At 44.1% G+C, this 19,101-nt stretch overlaps 1 protein-coding gene across 1 annotated transcript in view; it reads right to left on the bottom strand.

The window, feature by feature from the left end:
* Positions 1–5,068, bottom strand: part of LOC143270441 (uncharacterized) — a 38,203-nt gene extending 33,135 nt beyond the window's left edge. Inside the window, exon 1 of the mRNA XM_076560371.1 lies at positions 4,850–5,068. Coding sequence (XP_076416486.1) covers positions 4,850–5,068 — 219 coding nt within the window. The remainder of the gene's footprint in view (positions 1–4,849) is intronic.
* Between the last annotated feature and the right edge of the window lie 14,033 nt (positions 5,069–19,101).

Here is a 19,101-nt window from a genome sequence, read left to right as displayed (position 1 = left end):
TTACCGCTCACCATTCTACACCAATGGGTGACTTAAAAAACAAAAACAAACAAACAAACAAAATACAGTGATGCAGGGTTCTCATCATCATCACATTATACAGTAACTAAAACTGTAAGCCTCTTCCACCCGGTAAGAACTTTCAATGCTGACACATGCCATCAGACACAAGGCAGGGCTCCCTCCGGGCCTCTGTTTTCTTCGTTGCTCTGTACCCGTCAGCTTGGCTGACACAGAGTTTTGAGGAGCTGTCCTTTTGAAAGAGGCCCCTGCAAACTGTGTTGTACAGTTTCTCTCCGTAAGTAAGTTTTTCCTGTTCAGGTTCAAACCACTTACCTCCTTATGGGCTATTAATATATTTTACCTGTTAATGAAGATGTCCTTAGAGATGACCCTGTGAAGGGCTCTCCAAGTCACATGGAAACCAATCTGGAAGGATGTGATATGTCACCAAAGCAGAGGTCAGGACTCTGACTCTGTTCCAGCCTCCATCACTGACGGGACAAGAGTCCTTGGGCTTGTGAGGGTGGGGGCACTGACCTCCTCCTGGCTTCCAGCATGGTAAAATGGGATGGTAATTATCCATTTACCTTCCAGGTTTGCTTTTTAAAATATCAAATGGCGTAACGTATTCAAATATGTCTTATGAAGTAAAAATGTCAGAGGGTATTAGAAAATCTTGCACCCTCCGACCTTGTAGAGGTGTGTGGCAACATACAGAGTATGTTTGCATCCAGTAGTCAGAGATTCTGTGCCTGGAGAAGGCTCTAGAAATATCCACAGCAGGCCATCAGCATCACTGGTGTGACAGATACCCAAAACCCACCCCAATCCCGTGTTTAAGTATCTTCTATCGTTGTGAACGTGCACTGTTGCCCATGGCTTAGAACACGCAGTCCTAAGATGTCTTCTTCAGCGCTTGGTTTCCTGGCTGCTCCGCAGTGATCCTCCAGCTGTCATGAACTGCGACGTCACAGACTCAAAAGACTCCTGAGACTGTGGCCTCCTCGAACCTCTGAAGCCGTGAGCCCGAATGAGTCTTTCCCCGCTTAACGATGATTTATCTTGGATTCTTGTTAGAGAAACAGAAAGACGACCAGCAGGGGAAGAGGCCAGAGGGAGAGGAGAGGGGCTTCCTTTCTTTATCTTGGGGACTTTTACTCCAAGACACAGTGCTGGTGACCCGAATTGCATGTGAAGGGACCTCAGCAGCCTGGTGGGTTCCCTCACGTGTGCTCTGTCCTCTGCATGCTCCCACTACGGCTAACTTTGGAATCCACGCTCCTGCGAGCATTTCCCCCCATAGGCAGCATCCGGGGTTTCCTTCCAGTTTAGCGAAGCGCCTGGGATTCCTCAGTTGTTATATTCCAGGGAAGCTGCTTCCACAGCTCTCCCCCAGGACAAAGACCTTCTCAGATCCTTGATGCTGAGCTGTCCACATGCCCGGGAGCTATGAACTGAACTGAGACTTCACTGTACCGGAAAGGAGCGGCACATGCGTAGTTGGAATGATTCTGCCGCCCCTTGATCCTTGCCTGGAGGTAGGCATGAGACCCAGAGTAGAAACGCTTGGGGGATGCGGGGGTGGGTCATGCAGACGTTTTGTACACAAGGTCCTGCCTTGAGTTCAGCATTCACTTCCTAATGATGTGTTTCCCATCTACCCAAGGTGCCTGGTGACGGGGTTACTGCGTTAGCTGCTGTGAGGACCACTATGGCAGCTTTGGGTGGGCACGAGCTGCAGGGTGTGGGATACCCGGGTGGGTGTCTGTGTCTGATGCACATGGCCTGTGGACGCTGCGTCAGCACGGGTGAGGCGGAAGTGCTGCCCTCTCTCACCCGGAAAAAACGCTTTCTGGACCCTGCAGCGTGGCTCCAGTGACGCCTGCCCTCGGTTTACGCACCGATCTGTGACCGGAAATGGCAATCCCTGCGTGCCAAAAGTCTGGCTTTCTTCCTTTGTTTTTTGCCTCTTCCCGAGAACAGCAGAGTAGAGAGACAAATCAGCCAGACACGCTTCCTAGAGAGGACACCACTGAATAGGGTTAATTCTCCTCCAGCCAAGACGGAAGCACTCTGTCTTCACCTGAATTAAAACACAAATTCGAATAAAACACCTGATACAAATACAGAAGTGACTGTTGGCAAAATTCATGCCATGTTTCAAAATTAATTCCCAAGCTCGCCGGCATTTGCTTTAGAAAGGGGAAAATGGCCTTGCATTTGACTATTGCAGAGCGAAATTAGAGTGTATGGAATACAGAAATAGAACTATAATCTAGTGCAATGAACTTCTCTTTCCAGAAAGTCAAATGCTGTTTGCATTGAAGCTGACATGTTCCTTTGGGATCCGGCTAAAGATTTTACCCTTCTTCCTCATATACTCCACAAATTAAATTGTCGCGACTTAATTCAACTTCGTTCATTTTCTTTTTGTACAGACGGGGCTATTACAGTAATCAGGCTCTCCGAGACAAAAGTGGGTCATGCCTTTCCAAAGACAGTTTAGAGTTCACAAAGGATGACTAGAAGTCACTGAAAAAAATAACATCCAGGCATTTGACGAAGGTAGCAAAGATCTGCTTCTGCCTAAAGTGGTACAGGAGCCGGTGAGTTTGGAGATCAGGGCCCATGGATTCATTACGCTAGAAAGTCCTCTGGCTGTTTAGCGAGCTTTTCATCAATTTCTACTTTTTTTCTGATTGCAATCATTACTCTAAAAATGTATGTAGAGGGAGCTGGCTTGCTCTGCAGTGTTGGAAAACCCAGCAGAGCGCCCTCCCTGGCCTGGTTGGGCGGCAGTGTCTCCCAAGACAGAGTTTTCAGCGACCAATAACCAGTGTGTTTCCAAGAGAAGCAGACTTAGACAGCCATCCATGCAATAAAGGCATTTTGTTGTGAGACGCTGTTACCGTAGAGGGGACACCACACTCAACTCCAAAGGCAGCAAAGACAGCTGCGGGTTTACAATGAAAACGTTGTGAGGGGGCAGTGGGTGTGATGTCAGAAGGCGAGGCGTCCAAAGCAGGGAACTCATGGGGCTGGAGAGATGGCTCAGCAGTTAAGAGCACTGGCTGCTCTTGCGGAGGACCCGAGTTTGATTCCCAGCACCCACACTACAGCTCACAGCCGTCTGTAACTCCAGTTCCAGGGGATCTGACTCCCTTTATTGGGCTCCATGGGCACTGCATGCACGTGGTGTGCATATAGGTGTAGGATTCAGGTACACACACGTGCACATAAGTATTTTTATTAAGAATTAAAGTATATGCCAGTTTGAAACCCTTTTTTTGTGGTGCCTGTTCCTCTCCTGAGCTGGTCAGAGCTATAGACCATAGAACACGACCTCTCTTGAGCAGGAGCAGGACTGGGAGCCAGGCTCATGACTGCACAGAGGAGAATTCTCTGACCGTCCTGGGAGACCTGGTAATGACCTTGATCACTGATGAGTCACAGAAGTAACAGCGAGGCGAGGTCAGCCTGCCCCAGCCGGCCGTGGGGTCCCCTTGTGGGTGTTTTAAGTCACCATCTGCCGTCATTTTTCTCTCTTAGGCTGGATATTGAACTTAATGGTCTTAGGTTTATAAAAACTGAAATTCATGTCTTGGGACAATGTCTATCATATTTAATAAATAGGCCGAATGTTAGATTTTTCTTCCTAAGGTAAAACTTAATAACTTAACCAACTAACTGTTATTGTGAGTTTACCATGTTCTGGGTGTGAGGAATGTGGGGATGGGTGGGAGGGGGTTTGTGTGCTGTGTATGCAGTGTGTGTATATATGTATTGTGTGTGTATGGTGTGTGGTGTGTATGTGTTATGTATGTTGTGTGTGTGCATGTGTGTGTGTTGTGTTGTGTAAGTGTTGTATGTGTATATTTGTGTATATTATGTGTGTGCACATTGGGTGTATGTATGCATTGTGTGTTGTGTTGTGTTATGTGTGTGGTTTGTGTGGTGTATGGTATGTATACATGTTGTGTGTGTGCATTGCATGTGTACTCGTGTTTGTTGTGTTGTGTGTGTGTGTGAGATGTGTGGTATGTGTACGTGTTGTGTATATGTGCATTACTATGGCGCTGGCACTACTACCCATTCACGGTGTCCGAGCCAGGGGCTGTGGATCAGAAAACAGACTAGAATCAGGAGAGAGGAGGCCTTGAACACAGGCTTACAGCGCAGTGGGAGAACCCCGAGGGCACAAGGTCACTACCAATGTCCTCACTGTTCACACACCAATAGGCACGGTACAGGATACACAGACAAGGTGTTAGTTATTTAGCTGCGTTGTGTTCTTACCCTGCAAGGAAACGTCACGAAACATGACAGAATCCGCTTATAAGAGATTTATTAGAGATAAAGGGATAGAGAGTGTGCAGGCCTGTGGGAGAGACACGTGCGTGGAGAAGAGGAAGAGGAGAACCAGGAACATGGCGCTCCACTTTAAAACCGGCTGGGGGCGTGGCCAGGTCACGTCACTACTCCACGCGTGTGCGTAGATCACATGGTCACATTGCGCGCTTACGTGGCCATGTAACGTCAGGGATCCTGGTTACGTGAGACGCCTTGACCCAGAAATGCCTATCCTGACCTGGAATGGGCTAGGCAGAAGTGTCCACCTGGTATATGCGACCGTGGGGGCGTGTTGTGAACCCTTCACAAGGAACCTCCGTGAGCTGTTTCAGGAGAAAGGAAACCGGCAGGGAGTCAGCATAGGGAGGACATCTGGTCAAGGTCAGCAAGCAAGGCAATAGCAAGGAACGGGGGTCAGGGCCTAACACATTACATGTGTGTGTGTTGTGTGTGCGTTGTGTTGTGTGTGCATTGTGAGGGTGTCTTCTGCTCTCACCGAGACTGGAATAACAGTGACAAACAGTGACAAAAGCTGTGAAGAGAACAGAGGGGAGAGGAGCGCAGAACAGCGGAGGTGACCTTTGACCCGGGACCCAGATGAGGTGAAAGGTGAAAGGTGAAGAGCCCAGGCACAGATGGCCACACATTTCTTCTTGCTGTAGACAGGCTGCTCTGCACTCTGCTGTTTGATCGGGTCACCGGCTCTCTCGACCATTCCGCTCAGACCCATCTCAGTCCTGTGCCCTCGGCAGAACAGGGACACACATTTGGTACCTACCGAGGACAGCATCGCATCGAGGAGGCCGGCCCTCTCCGCCTCAGTTTGTCACTCCAGCTGCTCACTCCCCTTTTGTTTCTGCCTCTGGCTCCTCACTTTACATTTACGTTGACTGGTTTTTGTCAACCAGACACAAAGCTATGCGAATCTGGGGAGAGGGATCTCAGATGAGAAACCGCCCACTGTGAGTGGTGTGACCCCTGGGCAGGTGGTCCTGGGGGCTGTAAGAAAGCAGGCTGAGCAAGCCATGGGGAGCAAGCCAGTGAGCCCTGCTCCTCCCCTCCCGGGCCCCTGTGAAGCTCCTGCCTCCAGGTTCCTGCCTGATTCCCTTCACGATGGACTTTTCTTCCTGACCACAAGAATATAGAGATTCAGCTGTGTATTAAAGGTATACTTTGACCAGCCAAGGGTGTGTCAAAAGGCAAGCCATTTATTATGAATATTTGGTGTTATCCAGCTTTTAATATTCCAGCTGTCTTCTGCTATGAAATTCTTGCATCCCCAAATATTCCCAGACCATTTGGCTAACAGTTCAGTTCCTCAGACCTGCTGAACTTCTAGGTACGAACTCCCCCGCTGGGCCCAGGAGACCAGCAGGCTCCTAGATGCACAGCTTTGTCTCCTGTGCAAATGAAGCACAGACCATCCCCTTCCTCCATGCCTGGGGACACGGCAGGGAGATTGACTGAGGACAGTAGGGTTTTTACATAACCAGGTGCAGTAAGGACTGGAGGAATTCCAGAGGGAGAGACTGAACCCTGGCCAGAGAGAGGAGAGGAAGACAGAGGTTCTGTAGAGGGTGAAGCAGATCTTGGGTAGAGTTTTCTGAGAGCCAGGAAGAGGAGACGGAGGACGAAGGGACAGAGGACGAAGATGAGGTCAAAAGCACAGGAGCTTCCTAAAACTACGAGGACAGGGGAACTGGGCACAGAGAGGAGCTGAGTGTGAGGATGGGGTTGAAGCTGTGTAGACAGAATTGGCTTAGAAGAATGAAGTGAGTGGACTAAAGAACTCAGTGTATCTAGATTCAGTCCCTCGCCACTGGTAGTGTCCCTTCTGGGCCCCCTGGGGTAGTATAAGATTAAGGCTGGTCCTATAAGATTATACAAAAGACTGATCTGGCTGTGTCCGCCAAACAAACCCTTCCCTCCCCTGGAGGCTTTGGTCATGGTCTTTATCACAGCAATAGGAAACAAACCAGAAAAAACATTTAAACAGACCCTTTTCCATTTTATTCTTGGCTTTTGGATAGTCCACCATGTGGCCTTCAGTCAGTCCACAATATGCTGGACACACTCCCCGCCTTGCTTAGCTCTTCCTATCCCCATTTTAGAGATGAGGAAACTCCCACAGGCTGGTCCTGAGTTCCCTGCTTTATTTGAAGAAAATAAATTTTTTTTTGTCAACTAACCGATTAGTTACTCACATCACTATTCTCTGAACAAAATTTTTATTTTGGTTGCTGGGAGTCACGCCTGGGCCTTAGCAAATGCTCTACCCAGACAGAAGTCACAAGCCCAGCCCTGCACTTTGTGAATTCTTTCGGCCATGTTTTCTTACTCACCCTCTCTCTTCTGCTGTTATTTCATCCTCATCTGCTTTTCATTTATCCTCTATCTAGGGATAAAACGCCTCATTGCCGTTCTATGGGTGCTTATCCCCAAAACTTAACACACTTTAAAAAATACCCAATGATAAACCGCATTTCAATCCCGCTCTTGAAATTCAGAATATTTTAACTCTCACATCCCGCTCGCCATCTGCCAGGTTACAATTGTCTGGAAGTTCATATGGCCCCAGATTTCAGCTGTAAAATTAGTCCACGTTGTAGTGTATTTATAGTCAGTGTTTACCCTTGCACTTCTGGTTGTTTCCTGTTCTCCTCCACTGCGTGGGGACAGCGTCGGCAGTGTGTGCTGTTAATCATGCCCATGTTCTTAATTTCCTATGATACCATTGCTCTGTGGTTATTGTGGAAGGATAGTTGGCATGTATGTATGTGTGCCGTGTGCATGCAGTGTATGTGGAGGCCAGAAGGTGTCGAGTCCTCCTGGGACAGGAGTTACAGATGGTTGGGAGCTGCTATGCGGGGGCTGGGAATCCAACCTGGGCCCTCTTCATGAACAGCCAGTGCTCTAACCACTGAGCTCTCTCCAGAGCCCTCCTGTTACGTTCTTAACCAGGTTTCCCTCCACCTTTTTGGTGTCGTGAATTGAGACGTCACATATGTTCATGTTTCCCACTGAGGTTAGCTGTTGCTTCCTCCTCCTCCTCCTCCTCCTCCTCCTCCTCCTCCTCTCCCTCCTCCTCCTCCTCTCCCTCCTCCTCCTCCTCCTCCTCCTCCTCCACTTCTTATACCTACTCACCTGTACTAATTTTTTCAGAGTTGGTATAACAAATCGCCTTAGGATAAGCAATTTAGCAGACAGAAACATACCATCTCACAGTTCTGGAGGCTCCTGTCTGAAATCACAGTGTAGTGGGCTTGATTTCTCCTGAAGTCTGTCCCGTTGCTTGCAGAAGGCCACCTTCTCATGGCATACTTCCGGTGGTTAACGCTGATTGTCAGCGCAACAGGATCCAGAGTCAGCGGTGGCGAGTCTGTGGAGGGGGTTCTCGACTGGGCTAACTAAGGGAGGAGTCCTGCCTTAAATGTGGGTGACACCACCCGTGGGCTGGGGTCCTGCACTGAGGAAAGAGGAGAATGTGAGCTGAGCATCTGTAACTCCCTGCTTCCTGACTGCGGCGCAGGGTCCCCAGTGGTCTCAAACTCCCGCTGATAGGCTGAGACTCAGCTGGTACACTGACCTCGAAGTCACAGCCTCAGGAGGGTGCCTTGGTTCTGGTCTCTGTAATGGACATTTCCTGCAGCCTTAAAAATCCTCGCCTTCACCACAGAAAAGGGAATTGAGAAACAGTTTTTTAAACTCACCCTGCATTTGCCTGTGGCTTCGGGAATATGAAAAATGATCAGAAGTGGAAATCGCAGCTTTTCATATCACCTGGCAGCTGGAGCCTTTAAAGAAAAAGAAAGAAAATTGGATCAGAAACACTTAGACCCATGTGCTCAGGGGCTTCAAAGCCCTGTTCCTAGACTCTTTTACGAAGGGGAAGTCTGGCCCGTGCAGGTTCTCACCACTGGGATTTAACAGAACAAAAGTACACCATGGACACCTGAGTGGGTCTGCTGGGCAGCTGTGGGTGGATCCCCTTGAGCTTGGGTTCTGCCTGCTCCACCCTCTCAGGATCCCATCCATCAGCAGTTTCTATCACAGCCATACTTAGCATCTTTAGATCTGGAAACCGCTCAGCCTGCCACGCCAGAGAATTCTAATTTTATTGCCGTTGAAACTCACTTAAATTCCACAGGCTGTGGGGAGAAAGGGAATAGATGATGTCTCTAATTCCTACCCAGAGCCAGGTGAGCATGTGCTAGCTGCTCCTGTAGATGTAACCAACCGTCTTATTAAATAAGAAACACAGAAACAATGTAAAAGAGAAAGCCGAGAAGTCAGAGCTCAGAGCTAAAATCTCACCCTTCCTCCTGCTGTCCCAGCTTCGCGAAAAGAGACCTACTTCCTGTCGGTTCGTATTTTTAAAGTATGTTGTTCTGCCTTCTCATTGGTTGTAAACCCAAACACATGACTGCCTCGTCACTGTCTGAATGTACAGCCCCCTAGGTCTTAAAGGCATATGTCTCCAATGCTGGCTGTATCCCTGAACACACAGAGATCTTATGGGATTAAAGGCGTGTGCCGCCACCGCCACACTCTTGCTATGGCTCTAATAGCTCTGACTCCCAGACAACTTTATTTATTAACATACAATCAAAATAATAATTCAGTACAATTAGATTATCACCACATTTCCCCTTTTCTATTTTAATAAAAAGAAAAAGAAAGCAAAAGGTTATAACTAACAAAAGAAAAACTATATACAAAAGTACAATAACTATATACAATATATACAAGTAATAAATACCTAAACAGGTATTTGACAAATCAGAGAAAATAATTCCATTATCTATCCTATTTTGGTAAATCCAAGATGTATCTAATGCACTTTCTATCCTAATTAATTTTCAACTATAACTAACTAATCTTCAACCATAACTAACTAATCTTCAACTCCCTCAGAGACCCAAGAAGGGAATAATAGTAGCTAACAAAAATAAAAACAGGAAGTGCATGCAAGCAACTTCCAAAAAATTTTGTGAGTTGACAGAAACAGCCAGCTGCCTGGGCAGTCACCTGAGGTTTCTCCGCAGTGTTGGGGCATCATCTTCAGCCTATAGGCTTAGTGTATCTGACAGACTCATTTGTGAAGTAGGATGTACACAAGGTCAACAGTTCAACCTCACATTGGGTGAGAGCAGTCCACGTACCAGAAACACCTGAATTCCACTAGTGTCCTGTCATGATTCAGGATTTTAAATTCTGGAAATTGTTGACAGTTTTTTAATTCAGCTGTCCATTCTTCTTGGCTGTGTATATATGGCTTCATCTCAGCATCCCCTTCTTCTCCACATCCCTCTATTAAATGCCAGTCTACTTTTGAGAGGCATGAGCTTTCAGCTGCTGTTCCATTGTACAACAGAATCCATCGGCCCTCTGCCTGTTAAGCTGCCTTCGAAGAAAAGGGCACCGTACCTTTTCCGGATGCGAAGGCCACTTCAGGGATGGGGCCATATTGTCCTGGCCTCAGAAGATGCCTTTTGATAAAGCCATAACCACACTTGTTTTGGCAAGAATCAGTAGTCCCTTGTTTCGTGATCTGTTTGTCCATTTTGTCCTGTTGATTCGAGGATACTTTGTTGTCCAGTGGCTAACTTTTGCCAGAATGAAAGTTGACTCCATATGCAGTTTCTTCAATGCCCATATTTTTTCTAAAGTAGATTGGTACTGCCAGGAGCCGACATGTCTCAAAAAAGAAAAATTTTCTAAGTTATTAAAACATTTTAAATGCCATATTCTGTAGATCTCTGAAGGGTTTGAAGATGACCTGTCTAAAACATCTCTGCTCAATTTTTAAAACATTTTTAATATGACTACAAGTTCTATGATAATGTCTAACTACTAGCTTTCATTTCTTTATATCCTAATAGTTGATAATAATAACATTCAAGGATCAGAAATTTGCATTACATTGTTAAATGGATGGAATAAATACAATTAGAAATATACATATAGCATTTTCTAACAATATCAGTTTCAAATTTGTGTACAATATAAAACAATTCAATCCAATGTAAAGTATTTAAAACTAGTAATTGTCTTTTTCTTTTCTTTCTTACTCTTTTTTTTTTTTTTAAACAAGAACCTTAAATCTAATCTCCTTTGCTTAGCCTTTTTCCTAACCCTTGACAATAACTTGTAACCAATCCCCCTAAATACTGAAAATTATCCCAGACCCAAAACCCATTAAAAAGACCAAAAAACCACCCGCCCCACACCACCTCTTTGGGAATGTGGGCGTCGTATTCTTAAAATTGCTTCCTGCTGGGTATGGGCGAAGTTTTCTTTATCCTGAAAGAAAAATTTTAGGTTAATTGTCAAATTCTAGGAGAGGTAACTATATCCTTCATTATCCAGTCTGTGTATAATGCCAAAGTTGAGGATTTATCTCAAGTCCTTATTCAAGTAGTCTTTGAGACTGGATCATCTCAGCTAGTCATCTCAAATTTGCTCTGAGCACCTTGTAGTTCAAAGCTGATCTATGGATGATGTTTGTCAGCTTAATGATATTATTATTGTCCACGTGGAATTGTTGTTGTTGTGGGGCCCCATCTTCTTTCTGGAGACTTCAGTTGATGTTAGGCCTGGCCATGATTTCCTGCAGAAAACTGATAAGAGACTCGAACACAAAAACATATATATGCAGCTAGCCTTTTTTCTAGAATTAGTTAGTACTCTATGTGACCATTCATATCTTAACAAAGTTTAAAATGTATATATATATATTAATCTTGTAAATTTTGATATAAAATTTATACTTTGAGAAAAGTTTAAAGAATCAGAATAGAATCAGAGTTGAGATTAGTAATAGAATAGTCCCTTAATTAATTTTGCTTTTGTCCTGTACTATAGCAGAAGATGGCTCTTATTCTGGCATGATACAGGGAGTTTGCATTTTCCTTTTAACAACATGCTTGATTTTAAAGAAGGAGAGAGCCATTCTCCAACTCCAAAGTCAGCTTTAAATTTTAATTGAACTGGGACTATTAGAAAACCAAGAGTGTTAAATCTTTAGAGAAAAGCAGAAACAAACATTTAGGAAGACATAAAATTTTTTTAGATAATATATACCCATACACCGTTTCACTCTGTTTCTTGGGATAGATGATTTGTCCCTTTTCTTCAGTTGTCTCATTTGTCCAGTGTTCTTCAGATTCCTTAACCTTCATTCTCCTAAAAGACAAAAACAAAAACCTTTCCCCAAGACTAATTTTGGGGATGTTCCTTTTTGGCAAGTTATTATCTGATGAAATGAAAAGGCATGTTTTATTGATACAAGTTAGTTTAAATTGGATGTTCATGCTGGTTGGTGAACTATCACCTCCTCTAATTAAGAGGTCTCTCTTGTTCAAATCGAACCTTTATCAATTTTGATGGTACCCACAGCTTATCTTCTCCTGTAGAAACAAAAGCAAAACCACGTCCCCAATGTAATACATACCCTGGTTTCCATTCTGAGGTCAGCACATCCTTAAAGTATATAGGCTGATTTAATTCTGTAGTTTTTTCTATTATCCAATGTCTCTCTGCAGCTGTTGTTCCTTTCTCATTGGCATTCAGAAAATTCAAAGTTAGAAGAGCATTATGCAGTCTATTTCTGGGGGTTTTTGTTACCCATTTCTGTTTATTTAGCATATCCTTTAGAGTTCTGTTTGATCTTTCTATAACTGCTTGACCTGTAGGATTATGTGGTATGCCTGTAATATGCTTTATATTGTAATAAGCAAAAAACTGTTTCATTTTAACAGAGACATATGATGGAGCATTGTCAGTTTTGATTTGTGCAGGTATACCCATGATGGCCATAACTTCTAGCAAATGAGTGATTACAGAATCAGCTTTTTCAGAACTCAAAGCAGTTGCCCATTGAAATCCTGAATAAGTATCGATAGTGTGGTGTACATATTTCAATTTTCCAAATTCTGCGAAGTGAAACACGTCCATCTGCCAGATCTCATTTCTCTGAGTACCCTTTGGGTTACATCCTGCTGGTAATGGCGTTTGATTGTAGAAGGAACAAGTAGGACATTTCTTTACTATTTCTTTGGCTTGTTGCCAGGTTATGGAAAAATCCTTTTTTAAACCTTTACTATTAACGTGATGTTTTTTATGAAATTCTGAGGCCTCCAGCACATTTCCTATCAATAATTTATCAATCTCATCATTGCCTTGTGCTAGAGGGCCTGGCAGACCAGTATGGGATCGAATGTGAGTTATATATAAAGGATGATTCCTTTTCCTGATTGTATCTTGTAATTGAATAAATAGTGAAGTTAATTCTGAAGCATCAGGGATAAATTCTGCAGTCTCAATATGTAACACCACTCTTTCAGCATACTGAGAGTCAGTTACTATGTTGAGAGGTTCTGAAAAATCCATTAATACCAACAGAATAGCATACAATTCTGATTTTTGAACTGAATTATACGGACTTTGAACCACTTTACTTAAATTTTCTGATTTGTAACCTGCCTTTCCTTCTTTGTTGGCATCTGTATAAAATGTACGAACTCCAGATATGGGTTTTTGCCGTACAATTCGAGGCAAGATCCAATCAGCTCTCTTTATAAGATCAATTCTATTGCTTTTGGGATATTTGCTGTTAATTTCTCCCAAAAAATTACTGCAAGCTCTTTGCCAAGGTTCACTTTCTGTCCATAATTTTTCAATGTCCTCCTTAGTTAATGGTACGACAATTTCTGCTGGGTCTATGCCTGCTAATTGACGAAGTCTCATTTTTCCTTTGTAAATCAAGTCAGAGATTTTTTCCACATAAGTTTTTAATTTTTTATTTGGTTTATTTGGTAAAAATATCCATTCCAATATAATATCTTCCCTCTGCATTAATATTCCAGTAGGAGAACGCCTAGAAGGTAAGATAACCAAAATGCAATCCAGCTTTGGATCAATACGATTCACGTGTCCTTCATGCACTTTCTTTTCTACCAAGGCTAATTCTTTCTCAGCTTCAGGTGATAATTCTCTTGGACTATTTAAGTCCTTGTCACCTTCTAAGGTTTTGAACAAATTAGTCAGTTCATCATTTTTTACCCCAACAATAGTTCGTAGATGAGAAATATCTCCAAATAATCTTTGAAAGTCATTAAGAGTCTGTAGTCTATCTCTCCGAATTTGCACCTTTTGGGGTCTAATTTTTTGTAGCTCTATTTTATATCCTAAATAATTAATAGAATCTCCTCTTTGTATCTTTTCAGGAGCAATTTGTAATCCCCAGCGAGGCAAAATTTTCTTTACTTCTTCAAACATTATTTCTAAAGTATCTGCATTTGAGTCAGCTAGTAAAATATCGTCCATATAATGATAAATTATAGATTTAGGAAATTTTTTACGTATCACTTCCAATGGCTGTTGTACAAAATATTGGCACAGAGTTGGGCTATTCAACATTCCCTGTGGGAGGACCCTCCATTGAAATCTTTTAACCGGTTGAGAATTATTATAAGTAGGCACTGTAAAAGCAAATCTTTCTCTGTCTTTTTCTTGTAAGGGTATTGAAAAGAAACAGTCTTTTAAATCAATAACTATGAGAGGCCATGCTTTTGGTAACAGAGTAGGCAAAGGCATCCCAGATTGTAGAGAACCCATTGGCTGAATTACTTTGTTAATTGCCCTAAGGTCTGTTACCATTCTCCATTTACCAGATTTCTTTTTAATAACAAATACAGGAGAATTCCAAGGGCTGGTTGATTCTTCAATATGCTGAGCATTTAACTGTTCTTCTACCAGCTCTTCTAAAGCCTGGAGTTTCTCTGTTGTTAAAGGCCATTGCTGGACCCATACAGGCTTGTCTGTTAACCATTTTAAAGGTAGAGCTGTTGGTGTCTTTGGAAGATCATCAGTTATTGTGCCCTGTTCTTGTATAATATGGATGGCTGGTGACCACTCATTAGAACAATATCTTCTAATATTTCTCTCAGTAACATGTGCTAGTTTATGATTTGTTTCTGAGATTGGAGGGATGTTAATCTGAGTATTCCATTGTTGCAACAAGTCTCGACCCCACAGGTTCATAGTTATGTTAGCCACATATGGTTTTAATTTTCCTCTCTGTCCTTCTGGACCTATACATTCGAGCCATCTTGCACTCTGTTTCACCTGAGATAATGTCCCAATTCCTAACAGTTGAACGTTTACCTCCTGAAGAGGCCAAGTTGGATGCCAAAATTCTGGTGCAATTATGGTAACGTCCGCACCTGTGTCTACCAGACCAGACAACAAAACACCATTTATTTTTATCGTTAATTTTGGTCTTTGTTCATTAATAGAAGTTTGCCAAAAAATTTTCTTTATGTTTTCTCCTGAATTTTCTATTCTCTCTGTTTCATCATTCTGACCAGCATGATTTATTCCAATAGGCATTTGGTTATTTAATCGCTCTCCAGAGCAGGCATTTCCTCTATGGCTGCCGGAAAGGTTTGAACTGGATTTGCACTGGGGGCCTGCCTGAGGCCCCTCTGGGAGTTTCCCGAAGACTGAGGCAAAGGATTACCCTGTCTGTCCTTTGTTGATCTACATTCGTTGGTCCAGTGTTTTCCCTTACCACACCTTCTGCATACTCCAGAAGGAAGGGGCATTCTGTTGCCATTGTTCCTTGAAGAAACATTGTTTCTGGAAATGACCTGTCTACAGTCCCTTTTCAAATGTCCTTGCTTTCCACATCCAAAACATCTAACACTCCTCAAACCTTTTGAAATTACTTCTCCTACCCATGTATCATCATGCTCATCAGCTTCAACATTAATTGTTTCTCTAATCCAATCTTCCATAGGTGCAGATCTTGCCCTTAATGGCCTGATTATTCTTTTGCATGCTGCATTCGCATTCTCAAAGGCCAAAGATTCAATTATTGCCTTACCAGCTTCTGAATCCGAGACCGTTCTCTTTACTGCTGAAGCCAGTCTTTGTAAAAAATCTGTAAAAGACTCTTTTGGGCCTTGCTTCACCTTTGTAAATGACTCAGATTTTTTTCCTGGTTCCTCAACTTTGTCCCATGCATTCAAGGCTGCCGTTCGACATAAAATTAGGGTTTGGACATCATATAAACATTGTGCTTGTGCTGAAGCATATTGGCCTTCGCCCATAAGCTGATCCTGGCAAACTTGTACTCCTTTATCCCTCCATTGTTTTTCTATGTTTTTAGCCTCCTCCTTAAACCAAGTCAGAAATTGAAGTCTCTGGCTGGGTTCCAGAACACCTTGTGCGAGGTCCCGCCAGTCCTGTGGTACTATCCTATTATATGTTGACCAAGTGTTTAACATTTGCTTTACATATGGGGAATGCATGCCATAAGATACTATTGCCTCCTTAAACCTTTTTAAATCCAACATTTCAATTGGAGCCCAAGTATTTTGTGTAGCCATTTGATCAGGCATCTGCTGTACTGTTACAGGATAAATTAAGGGTGACTGTGTGAAAACAGGCTTTCTTTCTGCAACCTTATGATCCCGACTTGAAACAACTTCACTGTTAATTTCTTCTGTCTGAATTTTTACAGGTTTAACAAGTTCTTCTAATGCTGTTATCCTGGCACTTAAATTGACTATCTTTTTAAATATTAAAATGTGGATTATTATAGTGATGAGGTGCATAATTCCACCAATACTAATATTATATAGTTGTTCCATTGCCAGACTGCCTAAAATTTCGAACAAAAACCAATTTTCTTCCAATGTACACATAAAACCCATTTGTTTTTTAATGTGGAAAAAAATTCTCTTTTAGATAGTTTCCTTTAAAATATCTGATATATTATGACTTACCAAATCTGCGTAGAACAGTAGAAATCCGAGGGGATTTTCAAAGCAGCCACCTAGTGTCCCAGGTGTAAATCCAGAGAGAGAGAGAGAGAGAGAGAGAGAGAGAGAGGAAAGAGAGAACGCACAAGAAAGCGTAGCCGGCTAAAGCTTAAATGCAGCCACGTGTTCCCTCTTGTGCCGAGTCAAGGCTTGGGTCTGGCTTCCTTAAGCTCCGACCACGTGCGTTGGCTTTACAGGCAGGGCCCTGTTCGGCAGGGCAGGTCTGAGTTGTTTGTAGCACCGGCTTTAGGCAAGCTGCTCACAGACCTAGGCCCGGGCTAGAAGTTGCTACCCGGACTAGGACGCCAGCAGCTCGGACTAAGAAGCCGATCGCCGCCGGCCGCCGTGTGCCGCCGCTGCCGCCGCCGCCGCCGCCGCGGGCCGCCTGCCGCCCTTGCGGGAAAGCGGACCTGCCGCCAAGCCAAGCAGTTTTTAATGGATTCTTGTCACGTTGGGCGCCAGATGTAGATGTAACCAACCGTCTTATTAAATAAGAAACACAGAAACAATGTAAAAGAGAAAGCCGAGAAGTCAGAGCTCAGAGCTAAAATCTCACCCTTCCTCCTGCTGTCCCAGCTTCGCGAAAAGAGACCTACTTCCTGTCGGTTCGTATTTTTAAAGTATGTTGTTCTGCCTTCTCATTGGTTGTAAACCCAAACACATGACTGCCTCGTCACTGTCTGAATGTACAGCCCCCTAGGTCTTAAAGGCATATGTCTCCAATGCTGGCTGTATCCCTGAACACACAGAGATCTTATGGGATTAAAGGCGTGTGCCGCCACCGCCACACTCTTGCTATGGCTCTAATAGCTCTGACTCCCAGACAACTTTATTTATTAACATACAATCAAAATAATAATTCAGTACAATTAGATTATCACCACATGCTCCATCACTGTCTTAGAGTCAGGTGACCATGTGTTAGCTGCTCCATCACTGTCCTAGAGTCAGGTGACCATGTGGTAGCCATCACTGTCCTAGAGTCAGGTGACCATGTGTTAGCTGCTCCATCACTGTCCTAGAGTCAGGTGACCATGTGCTAGCTGCTCCATCACTGTCCTAGAGTCAGGTGACCATGTGCTAGCTGCTCCATCACTGTCCTAGAGTCAGGTGACCATGTGCTAGCTGCTCCATCACTGTCCTAGAGTCAGGTGACCATGTGCTAGCTGCTCCATCACTGTCCTAGAGTCAGGTGACCATGTGCTAGCTGCTCCATCACTGTCCTAGAGTCAGGTGACCATGTGTTAGCAGCTCCATCACTGTCCTAGAGTCAGGTGACCATGTGTTAGCTGCTCCATCACTGTCCTAGAGTCAGGTGACCATGTGCTAGCTGCTCCATCACTGTCCTAGAGTCAGGTGACCATGTGTTAGCTGCTCCATCACTGTCCTAGAGTCAGGTGACCATGTGGTAGCCATCACTGTCCTAGAGTCAGGTGACCATGTGTTAGCTGCTCCATCACTGTCCTAGAGTCAGGTGAGCATGTGCTAGCTGCTCCATCACTGTCCTAGAGTCAGGTGAGCATGTGCTAGCTGCTCCATCACTGTCCTAGAGTCAGGTGACCATGTGTTAGCTGCTCCATCACTGTCCTAGAGTCAGGTGACCATGTGTTAGCTGCTCCATCACTGTCTTACAGATAGATGGCTTTTGGAGTAAAAGGAATATTGGGCATGTAAAGTGATTTTAGTTAGTAAAAGTAAACCTCTGTGTGTGTGTGCGTGTGTGTGTGTGTGTGTGTGTGTGTGTGTGTGTGTGTGTGTGTGTGTGTGCATGGGCCGTATTGAACTTCCTGACTCCTCTGTAAGTAGCTGTTTCACTTTCATGAGTTGCTAGAAATCCGATCTCAGGAAAGGACATTTGAGACGTCTGAATTTCGCTGTGAGCTGTGGTGGTATTGTGTTCCCCAAAATATTGTGCACCCTAATAAACAGAACAGCCACTAGATACAAAGGCTAGAAAATGGTGGCACTCACACCTTTAATCCTAGCACTCCAGAGGTAGAAATCCCTCTGGATATCTGTGAGTTCAAGACCACATTGGAAACAGCCAGGCATGGTGACTCACGCCTTTAATCCCAGGGAGTGGTGGTAGAAAGTAGAAAGGTATATAAAGCGTGAGGACCAGAAACTAGAAGCATTTGGCTGGTTAAGCATTTGGCTGGTTAAGCTTTTAGGTTTTGAGCAGCACAGTTCAGCTGAGAGCCATTCAGATATGAGGACACAGAGGTTTCCAGTCTGAGGAAACAAGACCAGCTGAGAAGTTGGCCAGGTGAGGAGGCTGTGGCTTGTTCTGTCTCTCTGACCTTCCATCATTTCACCCCAATAACTGGCCTCAGGTTTGATTTTATTAATAAGAACTTTTTAAGGTTCCTGCTACATCTGTTGCCCAACGTTCGTGGTACAAATTCATGAAAAAGTTGCTTGCCTGTGGCCCTGTGGGCCCCAGCTCAGGCCGGAGCTACACTTGGCCAATTATGGTGGTGCACACTGGTTGGATTTACTGAAGAAGGCAGAGGCAGGAGAATCCTGAGTTTGAGGCCAGCCTAGGAGGCTTGCTAAGGAGAAGCTTTGGCCGGGGCCAAGCCACAAACAGTGGTGGGACCATGGAGGCACCGGCTACTGCTCTGAGTTGCTGGCTTCTTCTTATCATGTTGGTGACTGCGGTGATGCTGCTACCTGGGACAAAAAGTTTACCACTGTTCAGAGAAGAATTGCCAGGACCATCATGTTACAAGAAAGCATCGGCAAAGGTCAGTTTGGAAAAGTTTGGCAAGACAAATGGTGGGGAGAAATTGCTGTGAAGGTATTCTCTTCTAGGGAAGAACATTTGTGGTTCTGAGAGACAGACATTTATCAGACTGTGATTGCTCCAAACCACAGAGGAGGCACACAAAAAAAAATCTGCAGGGAACCATGACCATGT

The sequence above is a fragment of the Peromyscus maniculatus genome, chromosome 23 (genome assembly GCF_049852395.1).
Source record: "Peromyscus maniculatus bairdii isolate BWxNUB_F1_BW_parent chromosome 23, HU_Pman_BW_mat_3.1, whole genome shotgun sequence".
NCBI lineage: Eukaryota > Metazoa > Chordata > Mammalia > Rodentia > Cricetidae > Peromyscus > Peromyscus maniculatus.
This window is presented reverse-complemented; position numbering and strand designations above follow the sequence as displayed.